This window comes from Amphibalanus amphitrite, unplaced genomic scaffold (assembly GCF_019059575.1).
Source record: "Amphibalanus amphitrite isolate SeventyFive unplaced genomic scaffold, NRLGWU_Aamphi_draft 000202F_arrow, whole genome shotgun sequence".
Classification (NCBI taxonomy): domain Eukaryota; kingdom Metazoa; phylum Arthropoda; class Thecostraca; order Balanomorpha; family Balanidae; genus Amphibalanus; species Amphibalanus amphitrite.
This window is the reverse complement of record NW_024881697.1, coordinates 152,355-170,980: the sequence shown is the minus strand read 5'-3', so window position 1 is coordinate 170,980 and position 18,626 is coordinate 152,355. Positions and strand designations below refer to the sequence as shown.

General features: G+C 48.7%; 1 protein-coding gene and 1 long non-coding RNA gene across 2 annotated transcripts in view; both read left to right on the top strand.

Moving 5' to 3' along the window:
• Positions 1-690: 690 nt before the first annotated feature.
• LOC122384898 lies at positions 691-2,907 on the top strand. Its single transcript, XM_043372708.1, has one exon. The coding sequence runs from the start codon at positions 691-693 to the stop codon at positions 2,905-2,907; it is 2,217 nt and encodes a 738-aa protein (XP_043228643.1).
• Positions 2,908-8,612: 5,705 nt separating this feature from the next.
• Positions 8,613-18,626, top strand: part of LOC122384901 — a 64,258-nt gene continuing 54,244 nt past the window's right edge. The window contains exon 1 of the long non-coding RNA XR_006257116.1: positions 8,613-8,698. This is a non-coding gene — a long non-coding RNA (uncharacterized LOC122384901). The remainder of the gene's footprint in view (positions 8,699-18,626) is intronic.

The window sequence follows — 18,626 nt, the reverse complement described above, 5'->3', positions numbered from 1 at the left end:
CATCGGTCTCGACAGTGCCGATCCACGCAAAAATGCGGAGAGAACAGGTGCCAGGGAAGGCACCATCACCTGCTCCACGGCAGCGAAAGAATCTTCTCTCGTGCAGCCGGCACTGAGGAACGTTCAAACAGAACAGTGGCAGCAGCCTCAGGTCTCGGAGGGACGACACTGCTACAAATAGTACCTGTGCGTGTACATGGCGAACACAGCTACATCGACACATTCGCCGCTCTCGATTCCGGTGCACAGACCTCGCTGTGCACGGAAAATCTGGCGAAAAGGCTCAAACTGACGGGTGAATCGGAGTCGCTCCGTCTTAACAGTATCGAAGGAGCCGGGCCACAGAGAATCGCTCTGAGAACGTCCATGAAAATCACCCCCCTGGCTCGGGAATCGGAAGAAACAGAAGTCATGGCAAATGAAGTGTGGACAGTACCGAGGCTGAATATTCCCGTGCCATACATCAGCAGCTCAGCACGTTCGCAGTGGCGTCATGTGGAGGGGCTTGACGTCGCGCTTCCGAGGCCAGAGCAGGTGGAGGTCCTTCTTGGAGCAAACATTATCGAAGGAATCATCCAGCGCGAGGTTCGAATCGGAGAGCCTGGCCAGCCTGTGGCCATAAAGACGAACTTTGGATGGGCTTTGACCGGAACAATAACAAACCTCGTTCCATCGTCAGAACATCACGTGATGCATGTTCATCGGAGCCCAGCACAGGACCTCGATCTGACCAACCTGGTTCAGAAGTGGTGGGACATGGAGACTTTTGGAACAACACACTCCAAGGTGAAGCCTACATCGCATGAAGACCAAAGAGCTCTGAAAATCCTTGAAGAAACGGTCGAGCTGGTGGACGGGCGTCTTGAAGCCCCACTGCTGTGGAAAGACGATGACGTCTCGCTGCCGGATAACCGTCTCGGTGCGCTCCGTCGACTCGAGCGAACCGAGAAATCTCTCCATAGAAGTCCAGAGACAAGAAAGAAATACCAAGAAACTATCGAAAGCTACGTGCAACTCGGTCACGCCCGAAAGCTCGAAGAATCGGAAGTGTTGAAACCGAGCTCAAAACGCTGGTACCTGCCGCATCATGCGGTTCGCAATCCAAACAAGCCGGACAAAATACGGGTCGTATTCGACGCGGCCGCCAAGTTCAGTGGCACGTCCCTGAACGACCACCTGTTGACTGGACCCGATCTCCTGCAGGACCTACCTGGGCTGCTCATTCGGTTTCGTGAGCGGCCAGTCGCAATCGCAGGAGACATCGACCAGATGTTCCACCAGGTGCAAATTCTACAGCGTGACCGACCAGCCCTCAGCTTCTTGTGGAGGGACATGGAGCGGAACAGACCTCCTGACACGTATGAAATGAACAAAGCGATATTCGGAGCCAAATGCTCACCAGCAATCGCCAGTTTTGCACTGCAACTAGTCATCAAGAACGGCTCTGAGCTTACGCTCTCTCGTGATGAGGCCGCTGCAGTGGCAAGACAGTTCTATATGGACGATTTCGTTACATCAGAGAACTCCGTGGAGACGGCTAAAGTGATGCTCCATACTGTCGTCAAACTGGTCGCTGAAGGTGGATTCAAGCTTCGGAAGTGGGTCAGCAATTCACGAGAGGTGATGGAGTCAGTAGCACCTGAAGACAGGGCTCATGCCAAAACAGATATGTCCACGCCGCTGCCGTCCGAGCGTGTCCTTGGTATAGCCTGGGATCCAGAGACAGACATGATCGGTGTTCATCGACCAGAAAAACGCACTGCCCCGCCTACCAAACGCGGAGTTCTAGCCACCACGGCATCGATCTTTGACCCACTCGGCCTGGTCGCACCGTTCACCCTTCGAGCGAAACTTCTCATGCAAGATGTCTGGAAACAGCAGCTGTCATGGGACTCTGAGCTGAATGAAAACGATACACATCGATGGACGGCATGGAAGATGGAAGCTGAGCAGCTCTCCCGACTGAGGATCCCCCGCTGTTTTGCTACGCCGGAGAGTGAAGTCGTTCGAAGAGAGCTCCATATCTTCAGCGACGCGTCGGAAGCGGCATTCGGTGCCGTCGGCTACCTCAGGCAGATCGACTCGACCGGCACAATCGCCTGCTCGCTGGTGATGAGTCGGACAAGAGTGGCACCGCTGAAAATGCTGACCATTGTGCGGTTAGAGCTGCAGGGCGCGGTTTTGGTCGCACGACTGCATGACAGCATACAGTCGGCCCTCACGATTCAAGTGAACCAGACGTTCTACTGGACCGACAGTGAAGTAGTTCTCGGCTATATCAACAATGAGGCTCGACGGTTCCAGACCTTCGTCGCAAACAGAGTAGCCGAGATCAGAAGCCGATCGGAACCATATCAGTGGAGGCATGTCCCTGGTTCCCTGAACCCAGCAGACGAATGCTCCAGAGGCCAGCCGCTTTCCGAGATCGACTCTGACAGCCGGTGGTTCCGGGGTCCAAACTTTCTCTACAGACCGGAAATTGAATGGCCTTCTGCTCCCAAAACGGCCCAACCAAGTGCTAGCGATCCTGAAGTCAAAACGGTGGGCTCCGTGACCGTTGGACAGTCAGTTCCGACACTGCTGGTCGACCCGGCTCGCCACTCGTCGTGGACCCGCTATAGGCGTGTTACCGCCTGGGTATTGCGCTTCGCCTGCAACTTCATCGCCAGACACTCAGCTCAGTATCGAGACTGTGGCAACAACGGACCACTGTCTGCAGAGGAGCTGCGACTCGCTGAAATCCACATCCTCAAAGCAACTCAGCAGGACGCATTCAAGTCGGAAATCGACCTGCTCTCTCGTGGGAAGTCGGTGTCTGTCAGTAGCACTCTGCTTCAGCTTACGCCGCTGCTGGATTCAAGCGGAGTCATTCGAGTTGGAGGACGGCTGCAAGCCAGGGTATATTGAGTGACGGGTAGGACGAACTTTGGTAGGCATTTCTAGTATATCTACTAGAAAACCTACTATATGTGGTCGGGACTAGCAAAAAGTTAGTTCAAAGTAGAATATGGTAGCGCTTATGGTCGGCAGTTGTGACGCGCACGTGACATTCATTTCTTAAATTTCTAAATTAACAGGTTTTAGGGGCCGATTAGTGGGCAGATACATTCTATTAGCTATTCATAATTGATTATGCAAACATTCAAGAATCTACATCATTCGATTCTAGCCGAAATCACGCGGCGCTCCCAGGATTCGAACTCACGACCCTCGGATCCGTAGCCTGATACGCTACCGACTGCGCTACCGAGGACCGCGCGCCGACGATCGGAGAGGCGGATCGCGGGTGCTGGCGTGCATAGAAATCTTTACCCTGTACGCCGTAGAAGATCGGCTGGGTTTCGTGAAAAATGGTAGAGGAATTGTCGAAAGAAAATTCATCGATCTATCATTTGAGACTAAGAACCATTGATTCCTTCAAAGGTTGACCGAGATATCGCTCGCTGAAAACAGGCCATTTAACATGTAAACCCTATGGGCTGGTAGGAAATGTACGCCGTGGAGCAGCAGTGCTACCAACTAACTTCGGCGGGGGCCGGCTGCAAGCAAGTCAACTTCCATTCTCAGCCAAGCACCCGGCTCTCCTACCAAGACGACACGAGGTTACTCGGCTCATAGTGACTTCAGTTCACCGTCAAGTGCTTCACTCGGGAGTCGACCACACGCTGAATGAGCTTCGGCAGGTGTATTGGATTCCGAAGGCGAGGAGCACCATCAAGTCATACCTACGAGGATGCGCCGTTTGCAAGAAACTGCGCAGCCGCCCCCAGGCCCCTCTGATGGGAGACCTGCCTGAAGCGAGATTTGATTCTCAGCACGCTTTCAGCTCAGTCGGACTGGATTTTTTCGGTCCTCTCCAAGTGCGTGTAGGCCGCAGAACGGAGCGTCGGTACGTCTTGCTTATCACCTGTCTGGCGTCAAGAGCGCTACATTTGGAGACCACCCCGTCTCTCGACACTGATAGTTTCCTGCTAGCACTCCGCCGTTTTATCGCTCGGCGCGGGAAACCAGCTCAGATATTCAGTGACAACTGGAAAAGTTTCAAGAGAGCCGATAAGGAGCTTCGTGATGCTCTCAGAAACTGGAACAACGAACAAATAAGCAACATGATGGCACAGAAGAACATCAAGTGGAGCTTCAACCCGCCTGGCAGTCCTCACATGGGTGGATGCTGGGAGAGACTGGTGTCTTCAGTGAAAAGAGCACTACGCGTCGTCCTGGGCAACCAGCTCGTCACAGATGAAGTTCTCAGCACTGTTCTCATGGAGGTCGAGTTCATGTTGAACAGTCGGCCGCTCACGTATGTGAGCACCGATGCAGATGATCCAGAGGCCTTGACTTCGAACCATTTGATTCTCGGTCGCGACTCTCCCAGTCTCGCTCCAGGCATGTTTTCTGGGGAACAACTGAGTTTCCGGAGACGATGGCGTCATGCTCAGCAGCTTGCAGAGCACTTTTGGAAACGCTGGCACAAAGAGTATCTGCCCGGCCCCCGCCGAAGTTAGTTGGTAGCACTGCTGCTCCACGGCGTACATTTCCTACCAGCCCATAGGGTTTACATGTTAAATGGCCTGTTTTCGGCGAGCGATATCTCGGTCAACTTTTGAAGGAATCAATGGTTATTAGTCTCAATTGATAGATCGATGAATTTTCTTTCGACAATTCCTCTACCATTTTTCACGAAACCCAGCCGATCTTCTACGGCGTACAGGGTAAAGATTTCTCTGCACGCCAGCACCCGCGATCCGGCTCTCCGATCGTCGGCGCGCGGTCCTCGGTAGCGCAGTCGGTAGCGTATCGGGCTACGGATCCGAGGGTCGTGAGTTCGAATCCTGGGAGCGCCGCGTGATTTCGGCTAGAATTGAATGATGTAGATTCTTGAATGTTTGCATAATCAATTATTAATAGCTAATTGAATGTATCTGCCCACTAATCGGCCTCTAAAGCCTGTTGTTTAAGAAATTTAATAAATGAATGTCACGTGCGCGTCACGACTGCCAACCATAAGCGCTACCATATTCTAGTTTGAACTAAGTTTTTGCTAGTCCCGACCACATATAGTAGGTTTTCTAGTAGTTATACTAGAAATTCCTACCAAAGTTCGTCCTACCCTTCACTCAATATACCCTGGTATCTGCCAACCCTGATGAAGAGGACCAAATGGTCGCGAGAGAGCCGACGAGTTCAGGTGGGTGACGTTGTGCTAGTCACCGACAACAACCTGCCGCGTGGAAGATGGCCGCTAGCACGAGTGGTGAAGGTCTTCCCCGGTTCCGACGGTCGCGTTAGAACGGTGGAGCTGAAGACTAAGAGCGGCACATACGTGCGACCGGTAGTCAAACTGTGCGTATTGGATGCCTCGGATGAGGAATAGGATGTCCAAAGGTCAACGTTCGAACGCAGTGTTAGTAGAATGCGCTCATGCGATTAGTGCTATGTTTTGTATTTTGTAGCCGGCGCGCTTGTAGTTAACGACCGTTTCCGCAGTGAGGGGGGAGGATGTCGCCGACTCTGTGGCTCCCCGAAAATGGGCGCACGAGCCTATGCCAGAATTTGTTATAGGTCACGTGCCGAGGTCAACGAATGTGCGTAGAAATGATAGTTTCGAAAATGAGGTCGATAGAATTTGGCGAGTGTGAATACATTATGAAGTGATCCGGTAAATACGTTTCGATTCGCTCGTTTTGACACATCGATTTAAACGATCTAACGTAACGTACTCGTTCGTATCATCGGAAATGTCAAAGTAATTCGCGACATAAGTCAATGGGAGAAAATTGAAATGCGCCTCTTTTGGACGAAAGACATTATAAACACTCCCAAACACTGTATTACAAGTGGTTTAGACACACTGAACATGAAAATGGTGTCCGTGACCCCTGTTTATGCCCTGAGGTCATCTTAGGTCACGAAAGGTATCTAACAGTTTTTCGCAAATAACTTTTGATAAAGGCATGCTAGAGCGATGAAAACGTATTAGATGTGTTCAGCTCGACGATACGGATCGACTGATATGCAACATGACCCTTTCCGGTCAGGTCATGACCTTGACCTGAGGTCAAATTTTCAAGTTGATCTTTCAAGGTCAAGTTATAGTTCATTCGATGCGTCTTGACGAAAGGAACACGATGCCGGTAAAAGTAAGCTCGTGCAATGCTTGGGTCAAAAGTTATTACAGAAAAACTGTTTCCGAAAAAATCGGCTATTTTTGCAGTTTTTGCCCCCTGCAGGCAAAACCGTTGACGTTAGGTCGAATCTGAGGGGATTGCTCAGAAAGGGCGTTAATAGGGCTATCGAATGCGCTTTTCCGCGGCGCTGTAGCTCTATTGGTTCCCAAGTTATGCGTTGGCATCTTGGAAATTATCAACATTCGACCTGGAAATCGGCGAAATTTTGCCTTCAATGACCTCTGGTGACCTGACCTTTGACCTGACCAAAAAATTGACCGAAGTGATTTCCTCGTTATTTTTGACGCTCTTTCGAACGCCGCCTTTCCCGTATCGCTACATGGCCCAGGAGCCGAGTTAGAAGGGGGGTGGGGGTGTTCAGACACCCCCCAGCAGGGCGTGGAAATCCAGGACCCCCAGCCGGGCGCGGGTTAACCTTCGCCCCAGTGTGGGGGGGGGGGGGCATATGTTACCACCCTGTCGCGTTTTTTTTTGCGTGTGAATAAAAAACCGCCGCGCGTAGCGCCGCGCCGCTTCGGGTAGCTTTTGGTACATTAATTTTGGACAATGTGTGAAATTTTTGACCCCAGGTCATGTAAGGTCAGGTCACTAGGTCAAGTTAACTGACCAAGCCTAAAAAAAGTTTGCAATCATGTCCAGCCTGCAGTGTTTGTCAAAAAGAATTTAAACTTGGTGGATTGCATGCTGTTATGGGCGCCTACAATTTGTATATCTCGGATTTTTTATATCCGTGACCTAAGGTCAGATCAGTGGCGTTACCTTTCCATTACAAGTCAATGGAGAAAAATGAAAATGCCTCTAGATCCGTGTGTACGCATCGGAACAGTCCAAATATTTCAGAATCATAATGATTTAGTCCACTCGTGATGACCAAGGTGTCATTTTTGCTGATAGCCGCTAGACAGATCATCCGAGGTCACTTGAGGCCACAGACAGTTTTTTGCCAATAACTCGCGATTGGAGAGAGATAGAACGCTGGGAATGGTCTCATTGTGTTTGCCTTGTTGAGACACATCGACTGATATGCAACATGACCTTTTTCCGGTGAGGTCATGACCTTGACCTGAGGTCAAATTCTCAAGTTGACCTTTCAAGGTCAAATTAAAGTTCATTCGACGCGTCTCGGCGAGGGGAACACGATTCTGGCAATAGAAATGTCGTGGCTTTTTGTAGTCGAAAGTTATTGTCGTAAAACACTTTTCGTAAAAACAGCTATTTTTGGAGTTTTTGCCCTCTGGAGGCTAAACCGTTGACCTGAGGTCAATATTGATAATAACTTTTTCAAAAGAAGAGTTCAAAAGCTATCGATTGCTCTTCCATGCGTTATTCTAGCTACCATAGTTCCTGAGATAGCGGCATGTTTTCTGAAAAATATAATGACAATGGCAAATTTTGACCTTTGATGACCTCTGGTGAACCCAATATTGCTCTAAGGTCAAAAATGACCGAAATACTTTCAAACGTACACATTAAGAGCTATCGACTGCTTTTTACTGCGTCTTTATAGCCCTCTTAGTTTTTTAGTTAGAGGTGGGTGGTAACATATGCCCCCCCCCCCCCCTACTAGGGCGAAGTTGGCTGAGACCGCCACTGGGGCGCGGGGGTAATGCAAAAATAGCAACTTTGTAATTTGACCTAATTTGACCTCACCTTGACCTGACCTTCACCAAAACGTGACCTAAGCTGGCCCCAAAGACTGTCTGACCCACATAATCGCATATGTCATACAAAATGGAGCATAAAACATGTATCACACGACACTTTCATATTGTGACTCCCAGTAACCTGACCTCTGTGACTTGACCTGGTATCAGTGACCTCAGATAGCAAAGTAGGTATGTGTTTGACGAACAATGTACTATCGATGGTTTTCAATAACCTACCAATTTACTCAATTTCACAACACATTTCTTGAAATGCCTGTGAACGGTGAAAATCCGACATTTGACCTGACCTGTGACGTCATCGGTTTGACCTAGGTCAATTAAATTTGGTCACAAGGTAGTTCTCCGGTGGGGCTATCGAACGCCGTTTGAATTTTGAAAATGAGCGTTAAATTTCCGAGATCTTAGGGGGGCGAAACGCCCCCCCCCCCTACGGGTGGTATGGTCCGCCGATAGCCCTACGGGGCGCGGGTTAAGTAAACTCTAGAATTCAGTTACCGCTAAGCTAGTCCAATTTTCCCCTGACCTTGTACCGGTTTTTGTGACCTGGTGACCTGACCTGAAAAGACTGGGACTTCAAATTTTAAGGATAGGTGCGAAAAGGTTATCACAGTGGGCTATGCGCCGCCGTTTTTACGTTATTTGCGAAAAATCTTAAGGGGGTTGCATCACCCCCCCCCCCTCGCCGGACGAGGGTTAAATTGGTGTGCGCTGTAAAAAAATCGATCTCATATTTTCAATACTTTTTCTTCAGGTTCAGAAAGGAGGATTCAGCTCTGTCGGTGATATCAAGTACAAAAAGGAGCAAGCCTTGGGATTGGGAGGCGGTGCGAGCGGTGTATATCAGTAAGTAATTGGAGATCCTTGACAGTGTCAAAGCCAAATTAGTGCGATAAGTCAGAAATACATACACCTGGGATTAACCCGCGCCCGGCTGGGGGTCCTGGATTTCCACGCCCTGCTGGGGGGGGGGGTGTGTTTGAACACCCCCCTTCTAACTCGGCTCCTGGGCCACGTAGCGATACGCGGAAGGCGGCGTTCGAAAGAGCGTCAAAAATAATGAGGAAATTACTTCGGTCAATTTTTTGGTCAGGTCAAAGGTCAGGTCACCAGAGGTCATTGAAGGCAAAATTTCGCCGATTTCCAGGTGTTGTTGTTGTTGTCGGTCCCCGCAGCCGCGGCGGTGTAGCCTAGTGGCTCTGGAGGGCCCTGAAGGCGGCCACCAGGGCCGCCACCGCATCGCTGCGCCGAACCTCCTCTGGGGTCGGCAGTATGTTGCCGATGGCCTGGGTCCGGAGGCGGACCCCCATCATCCCCGGGCATGTCATGAGGATGTGTCTCGGTGTGTCGGCTTCCTCTCCACAGAGCCTGCAGCGGGCCGCGATACAGCCGAGACTGCGGCACTGTGGGCAGTCCACGGACGGGTTCCTCCCTATCTCGTGGAGGAACTGGGCGGAGCCGCTCCATCGCCCAGTTCGGATCTGGGTCGAACTGGGCGATTTCCAGGTCGAATGTCGACAATTTCCAAGAAGCCAACGCATAACTCGGGAACCAATAGAGCTACAGCGCCGCGGAAAAAACGCATTCGATAGCGCCATTAACGCCCTTTCTGAATAATTTTCTCAGATTTGGCCTAACGTCAACGGTTTTGCCTGCAGGGGGCAAAAACTGCAAAAATGGCCGATTTTTTTCGGAAACAGTTTTTTCTGCAATAACTTTTGACCCAAGCCTTGTACAAGCTTATTTTTACCGGCATCGTGTTCCTCTCGTCAAGACGCATCGAATGAACTATAACTTGACCTTAAAAGGTCAACTTAAAAATTTGACCTCAGGTCAAGGTCATTACCTGACCGGAAGGGGTCAAGTTGCATATCAGTCGATCCGTATCGTCGAGCTGAACACATCTAAGGCGTTTTCATCGCTCTAGCATGCCTCTATCAAAATTTATTTGCGGAAAACTGTTAGATACCATTCGTGACCTAAGATGACGTCAGGGCATAAACAGGGGTCACGGACACCATTTCCATGCTCAGTGTGTCTAAACAACTTGTAATTCAGTGTTTGGGAGTGTTTATAATGTCTTTCGTCCAAAAGAGGCGCATTTCAATTTTCTCCCATTGACTTATAATGGGGAGGTCGCAAAATTGACCTGACCTTAGGTCATCGATATCAAAATTCTGAGATAAACATTTTGTATATGGTATTTCTCTTAGCAATCGCTGAAAGTTTCAAAGCGATCGGTCACTCGGTGTAGCTATGACAGACATTGAAACTTTTTATGAGGTGAGGTTACTTCAAGTGACCTGGTGACCTGACCTTGAATGACCTTGGTCTGAAATTTCCACAACATGTGTAGAATTGTTGTATTGTAAGGTGTACCAAAAACGGCGGCGCTCCGCGCCGTCGTTTTTGAGACATTCGCGAAAAACCACAAGGGGGGTGTTCAAACACCCCCCAGCAGGGCAAGGTTAACCCCCGCCTGGTTGGTCCTCTCAGGCAACTTTGCAATGATGTATTTGTGGCCACACCAGGTTATCTCGGAAAGTAGGGAAACTAGAAGGACCCTGAAAAAGCAATATGTAGCTCGTTATAAGCAGCACAAAAGGACCCCCCCTTAAAGTAGCACAAAAGGTTTTATGCCAAAATGTAAGAGACGGTGGATTGGGTGCAGTAAACGTTGCTCAGTTTTATACAGCCTTAACCCGCGCGGGGGTGGGGGGTGGTGAATTTTCCCCCCCCCCTTGAGAATTTTTGCAATATCTCCAAAACGGCGGCGCGCAGCGCCGCCAAACTTTTAGTACCTTTTCTTACATTAATTTGACACGTTCCCTGAAAATTTGAGCGAAATCCGTCAGAATATATTTGAGAAATTGACGTTTTAGTGACGTCATGTTCGCCATTTTCGCCTCAAAAACGGCAAAATTTCAAACGCCGCTAACATCTTCATTTTTAGGGGAATCAAGACGTAACAAAAAAGTTTATACGTAATTCTACTTTGTCTATCAAATGGCTATCTCGGTTTTTTGAAAATTTTGGATTTTGGCCCACATTTTTCTAAAAAAACTGACTTTTTTTGGAAAAATAATTATAAAATCCAAACTTTTGAGTGTATCGAAAAAAAACGGAATATATGTCAGAGAAGTGGTCTATGTGCACCTACATACCAATTTTTAGAAGAATCGGTTAAAAAATGTGGGAGTTATTAAACATTTTATGACTTTACGACACACAAAAAAAAATGAAAAATGATTTTTTTTGGAAGTTCTAGACCTTGTACGGAAACAAAAATAGCACCATTCGATTCGCCGTGAAAAACTGCATCAGATAGACACCTTTTTAGGCCTTAACAACCAACTTCAAAATTTGACCTTACTTGACCTGACCTCGACCTGAAATTCATCCAGAGGTGGTCCATATCACTCATTGAGTGTGCCTATTGAATTCTATGAGTAAAATGACCCATAAAACATGTGTCGCACATGCCCTTTTCTATATTTTGTTTTTGGTGACCTGACCTCACCTGACCTGACCTGACCTTGACCTGACCTTGACCTTGACCTCTGAATGATATTGAATGCAACGAATATTGTCTTGGTAGCCTAAGAACACGTTTTGGGCAATCAGTCTCAGTCCATGACTCCATTCTTCGGCAACTACGGTGCAAGGCCGATACTGTAGGAACTTGCAATTTGTACCCTTGACTTGACCTTGACCTTGACCTCAAACTTTAAATTAAGTACATGTTTTTAATTGTTCGTGCCAATCTTTCTATTGGCGTTTTGAATTTTCCAAATCGGACCATTAGTTCGGGAGATAACAGGGGGGGGGTAAAATTTACCCCCCCCAGCCCCGCGCGTTCGGCTGGAGACCCCAGCCCCGCGCGGGTTAAAATAAACGTGGATTAAATGATGTTTTCACGGCTTTCAACTGGGTAATATATAAAGGCCGTTTTCACGACGGAATAGCAGGCATCTATTTGATACCAATTTGATCCTTTGGTTCCTCAGGAATTTTAGTAGTTCTTTTTTGTAGATTTCCCAGCTTTCGAATGAATGGTGCGTTAGTTTGCTATCTTTCTATTAAATATCACATCGGTTTACTTCATCTAAGGATTTATCACTAATATCAACATAAAGCGTAAGCACAATTATAAAATCATGAAGTTATTAAATACTAGTACAATAGTTAACAAAGATACTGAGTTGCCACGCTACAAAGAATATATTCAATTATGGCGCACGACAGACATTTAGAAAGCAGCGCCCTGTTTTATTGCACGCTGCTAGCCGCTTCCATTGGGTTTTGCAGGCCGACGTCATTGGTTGTTACGCGTATGATGTCACGCGACTTGTGGCCTATCACGGCTCTTTAATGATCTCCACTAAATGAATGCAACAATGGCCTTTTAAGTTGATATCTCTGGCCATCGCGTATTTGGAATTTCCGACCTTGACGAGCGTCTGTGGTAGAAAACCACCACTTTGGTAGGGGAAACTACTGCTGTCTGCTACCATTTGCACTGCATGTGTCGCTATCGCTGCAACATCTATGCAAATACATGTAAACCACGACATCTGTGTGCGCTGATTCTAGTAAGCGATTAGCTAGGGCACCAGGGTGGATCCAGACTTTCGGTTTGAGGCAGGGCCGGGGTGCGGAGCCGGAGCCGGAGCCGAAGCTGTGAAATAATATAGTTCGGAGCCGGAGCCAGAGCCGGAGCTGTCAAAAAAGGGGGCGACTCCGGCTCCTTTTTTGAAGAGGAAACAAATATTGACCTAGTTCGGTTTGTCAAACCGAACTGCCTTGAACTTCAGTTCCAGGCAGTAAGAAATACGGTATTCAAAATATGAAAATAGCCTTAAGTTATGCAAATGCAGAAGCAGCGTGCACCAATCCCATCTTCTTTTTCTGCCACCCGTAGGTATTTAAAATGTACTGAGTATTGGAGCCGGAGCCGCCGGACCATTTTACTCGGAGCCGGAGCCGGAGCCGGAGCCGCCATGGCATTTCACCCGGAGCCGGAGCCGGAGTCGGAACCGTCTGAAATGTCCACGACTCCGCATCCCTGGTTAAGGGTGGGCGTGGGGTAACTCATGGCCGGCCCGATCCCTGGCAGTCCGCGGTTGCTGAACGGGGGGGGGGGAGAAAGGTCCAATATGATATGCCACACCTATTGCCTATAGGCATATATAGTATGTATTGGTAATGGTTTGTATTGGTAGTGGTAAAGTTAAAGCTAAAGGTTATTAAATAAGTTAAAAAACACCGACGCGGAGCGCTGCCGTTTTTAAGATATCCACAAAAAAATCGTCAACTTGATGAATCGATAAAAATCACTAACATCTCAGGAGGCACACTGCTGAGTGCTGATACCATTCAATACATACGTGTATGTATACCTATGGGCAATAGGCATGTCTTTTGGGTCATTATATTGGACCTTCCTTCCCCCCCCCCGGGCCCCCGCTCAGCAACTTTGACTGCCGGGGATCAGGCCGGCCAAGAGTCCGCCCACCCTCAAACTGAAAGTCTGGATCCACCCTGCTGCCCTAGCTAATCGCTAACTAGAATCACCCAAGAATCACCGGCCACCGCACACACACGTCGTGATTTAATATGCATAGATGTCGCAGCTATAGCGACACATGTAGTGCAAATGGTAGCAGACAGCAGTAGTTTCCCCTACCAAAGGGGTGGTTTTCTACCACAGATGCTCGTCGAGGTCGGAATTTCCAAATACGCCTGGCCATCTGTCTATGGAGCGACCAATATGAAAGTTAGATGAATTTACCGGGGTAAGCGGGGTTACATGACTATGAGCAAGCAAATGTGTATCAGGAATGGATTTAGGTGGAGAATTGCGCTGGACCATGAGTGCTCGAGCGCTCCCAATTCCACGCCGGTTTGGCTTTGGAGCCGAGACAGACGATGCGGGTCAAGGTCACCGCTGGGGTAACGGTGGATTGGCTGCGCCCGGCACCCGTAACGCGGCACAGTTCTCCATCTATAGATTTCCCTATTCGCTCAGCATTGTGATAGGTGTTCGTAATAGCATTTACTCTGCCTATGTACCTTTCCCCGGTTATTTAAAAGAAGCTTTTGTGGGGGGGATATCACGGCTATAGGTACTCAGTTGCTCTATTCACGACTTTCAAAGAATGCTCTGATATCTACATACCGCACAGACCTACTGCATTGGTGAATCTGACAAAAGGTCTGTGGAATTACATCCCCCCTCACCACACCCCTAAAAACTCGTCCAGTGTCCAAAACCACTTTTATCGACTCGCCAAAAAAAAAACACACACACACACACACACAAAGCATGGGGCATGTCAGCTCTCAGTTCATTTATCATTGTCTTTACCATGGTTCAATTGCATTGCGCGATTCAAAGCACGTGAGTGCCTATATAGTATATATGTAGAAAATAATAACTACAGCAAAACATCCAAATTACAAAGGCTACAATGCTTAAAAAGTAGGTTCATCAAGTAAGCCCATTTTAGCTTGCGTGGTGTTGCCAACCATGCGATTCCAACGCGGGCTATTCACAACGTCTGCAAAGGCACGTTAACAACTGACAAGCCGCCACCGCTGCCACTTATTCATAGATGGTTGATATCGCAGCTTGGGCGTCAGCAGCGCGGCCCACAACGCGTCGGTGCCAGCGCACGCAGCTGTTGGCACTCGACAGCCGGTGTTGCGACTTAACGGCCGGCCGGCCCCATGAAGGAGAAGCTCTTGTTGAAGCTTTGTGATCGCCTCATAGCCGCCTTGGATGTCATCTTTCTTGGCAGATCCATCCGTTCAGATGGTACGGTGCAGTCTGGATAAAGGACGAGGTCCAACGCCGCTAACCCCGCGACCGCCACCCCAGAACGTGGCCGCAGACCGAACGGGCGTGAGGGCCGTAAGGGCCACCCCGCCATCCGGTAGGTGGCTGAGCAGCCGGGCGCCGAGCGGCGCCTGGGCGGCGGCCGCGCCGAGATGAAGTCCCAAACCGCCATGTCGCCATCACCGCCATCACCATTGCTGCAGCTGTTCCCAACCGCCTCCATTGCCGCCGTTGTCAGGTATTGCCAGCAGCCGCGCCGCGGGATGGCAGAAGCCGCGCCTCCAGCGCCCCTCTCCGCACGTGTGCAGGTGCTCTGCGGCCGCCGGTTCCGACGATCAGGCAGAACATGATATTTCCATGCTGCTCCGACGGTGGGCTGGTCTTGTTTGGGCGTTCCTCCACTGTGACGTCGGTCACGCCTACCCCGGCCAGGGCGCAGAGGCCGACGTCTCACCATCCGGTTGCGGTCCTCAGTCGGGTCGCAACGTGTACCTCTACCGCAGCGTGGAGCGCGCTCCCGCTGGGCAGCGATACAGCCAAACGTAACATGCGGGCGGCCAGCGCTGCGCCGGACAGCGGACCCATGCCGGGGGTATATGCCGGTCTCGGCCATTAGCGGGGTCGTTGGGGCCGAGGCTGTACATACAGCTGGTGACCGCGTGAGCCGCCAATCGAAGCTCACGGCTTATAAGCTCGACGCGGGCATCACACGCCGTCCCGATGGGAGCTCCACGACGCCGCCGCGAACTCCAGCAGCGCGGCTCGCAGCGCGAAGACCGGTACGGACGGCCTGGGCAAACGGCGTGCGGGAGTCGCAGGCGACGGAAGACGTTCTGCGGACAGAAAGGGTTGGGCATAAGCTGGTCGGCAGGACACTCTTGAGCCGAGCCTTTGATGTAATTACAGATGATCCAGAAGCATGCACAAAAATTCATGTCACACTATTCTCATTTATGTATTTGCTACATATGATATGATATACCAGCCCATGATTAGTGACGCATTCTGGGCAATGTGTTCTAAAATGAAGTAACTGAAGTTACAATTGACAGCTTAAAAAAACACACACACACACGCACACACATTCGATAGATTATGAGAATAACATGCCTTGTCTGCTTAATGCAGGAAACTATTTTTTTTTTCACTTTTTTAGAAACAGCAAAAGAGTTGTCAACAAGCCATGTCAACTATCTAAACAATTTTTATGGAAACTGCTCTAGCTAGCTTAACCCGGCGGCCGCTGGGCCTCCGCGCCACCCGCCGGCCGCTGGGGGGGGGGGCATAAAGTTGCCCCCCCCTTTACTTCTGCGACGATATCGTCGCAACGCGAAGAGATAGAGAAGCGAAACTTTCCACACATCTTCCTGAATACCTAGCCGAGGTTGTGTCCAAATTTGGTGTCGATCCCATTTGAAATGACGTCACAGTGACGTCATAAGTGAAATTATAGATTTGCGACTCTCATATTCCTCACGATACATCACATATATGGGACCGAATATAAAGGGCCGATTATTGGTCAGAAACTAGATGGAAGTGTAGTAAGATGTTTTAGGATGACAGCAGGTGCTGTCTAGTTCATTTGCAGTCGAGTTTCATGCTTAGCGTCATCAGAAACGGTCCATATCGGAAAACGACAAAACTTTATGACGTCATTGTGACGTCATCTTAGGTGCTACAACCACCAAACTTTCCTCAAACATTGCCTAGGTATTCATTAGAAGCTATGCCAAGTTTCACGTTCGTAGCTCATCAGGTTTCAGAGATATTTCACAAAACGTAAAGGGGGGCAACTTTATGCCCCCCCAGCGGCTCGTGGGTTAACACGCGCAGTGGAAGGGGGGGGCGGATTTCGCCCACCCCTCCTGTTTTTCGCCAATAACTCGCGCCGCAAGCATAATATCAATGTGAAATTTCGGCTACCTGTCCAGAATTGAATTGCGGATCTTCTCGTGCAAGAAGTAAGAAAATCGGTTCACAACTTTTCTCGTAATAGCGGTGTAAAGTCAAACATCCTGCCGCCGCCGCGGCGCGGCGGCGCGGCGGCCGGCGCTAGCCGTTACGCACCGCCTGAATTGTAGACTGTGCCGGGGCGGGATAGTTCCGTCTTTACATCGCGCTCCTTACCGCTGATTATATTAGATTCGCGTCAAATTCGGTGAGAAGACTAAGAAATGTACAGGCAATCATATGGTCAAAGAATTTTGAAAATCGGCCGGTAACAACTTGAGTTATGAGTGTGTATGTAAACACAAAATTGTGATTGCCGCGTTTCCCGCGTCGGCCGATGCCGCTTCAGCCGGCGACATCTTACCCTTAGCAGGCTTCTAACTACCATATTTATTGTTGGATTATCTAGAAATTCACCATACATACTCAAAAATGTTTGCTCTTTCGTATAGTGAAATATTAAACAAATCGGCCGGTAACTTTTTGAGTTATCGGCGTGCAAACGCAAAAAAGTCGCTAATATGGCAGATTTGACCATATTTGACCTCATTTGACCTTGAAGATATTGACCTAGGGTCATGAAATTCACACACAACAGAGTTCCCCATGGCCCCCACCTACCCTCTAAATTTCGTCTTTCTAGCTCCAGTGGGAGCTGAGATATTAGGGGGGGGCGACATCCGCCCCCCTTCCATTGGGCGTAGTACTCGCAACCCTTCCACTGCGCGTGTTAAAGTTCCACAACGTTTCCGGAGCACCGTACCCAAGCTCAGTTCATGTTACAAGAAAAAAAACAGTAATAATGCCTCCTTATTTTGAGTGAAATATAGGTATCAGTAATTTGATTTGGAAAGCAACAAATTTCCGCACATCATTTTAGCAAAATTACTGTTTTCTTCAGCCATCAGGTTTTACACAAAGCTATAGTAAACTTTATGATCTAGTTTACACAAAACCAAAGCCCCGATTTTAACAAATGTAGATTAAATTTTAACAATTTTAAAAAATGTATCGTGGAGAAAATGAAAAGTGTAGATTTGTAAAGCCGGGATATTTCACGGATAAGGCACTTAAAGAAATATCTTCACCTTTCTTTGAGCCACCAGCCTTCACCCAAGTTTTACACGAATGTAGTGAACCAGACCATGTGGCAACTCAAGATTGTGATGGTTTGAGATAATTATGACGGTAAAAGAAAAAGCAACACAAGGTTCCTTACCCTCGCTTTTTTCACATGGGTTCAGATGAGGCTTCAACTGTTGCCGACCTGAGGAGCTATAGGGACTTGAGCTTTCCAAAGCTCAATTTCTAAGGGCCCTGAGCAGTGTTTGGGTTTCACACGTATGCGATCGTAATTTATATTAAGTTGACAAAGCAAGCAAAGCAAAGCATGATGCCCCGCGCGTCCGCCCGCCACCACGTCCCGCGTCCGACTCCCGACCGCCGCGTGACCCGAGGCGCCCGGCGGTCACGTGACCTACCGGCCGGGACTGCAAACGGCCTTCACCACCATTCTTGTATGACGTCATATCCTACTGAGGTGCTGATTGGTCGGAATTAGATACCTGAAGGTAATTATCTGCCGTAGTTATTTTTGTTTCATTGTTTTGCGTGTTTTTCTTATATGAAACGTAATTAAAAAATTTGCCATATTTTAATCACCATTAAAACATAACTGAATAGGTATAAAAGAGAACTCGATATATACTTTCATTGTTTTTAAGAATTCCGGAATTAGATACCCGAGGGAGCAAAGAGGGAGCAAGTTGCCACGCTGATTTGATACCTCATAGTCGAAAGGTGGGCTACTAGAACCGAAAATTGCTGTGTTTGTAAATAAATAAGTGATTTGAGGGCAAAGAATGCCCGGATTTAAACTTCTAAATTTATTTTGAACATAAAATATTTCAGTTTGAGGGATGTTAAGGCCTCAAAGAGTAGGTACTTTTCAGGTATCAAATAGGTTCCTCTGCGAAAGTTCCG

Bases quoted from the DNA above. Each gene is read 5' to 3' on its own strand.
- LOC122384898 (XM_043372708.1), top strand. From the start codon at position 691: ATGCATGTTCATCGGAGCCCAGCACAGGACCTCGATCTGACCAACCTG.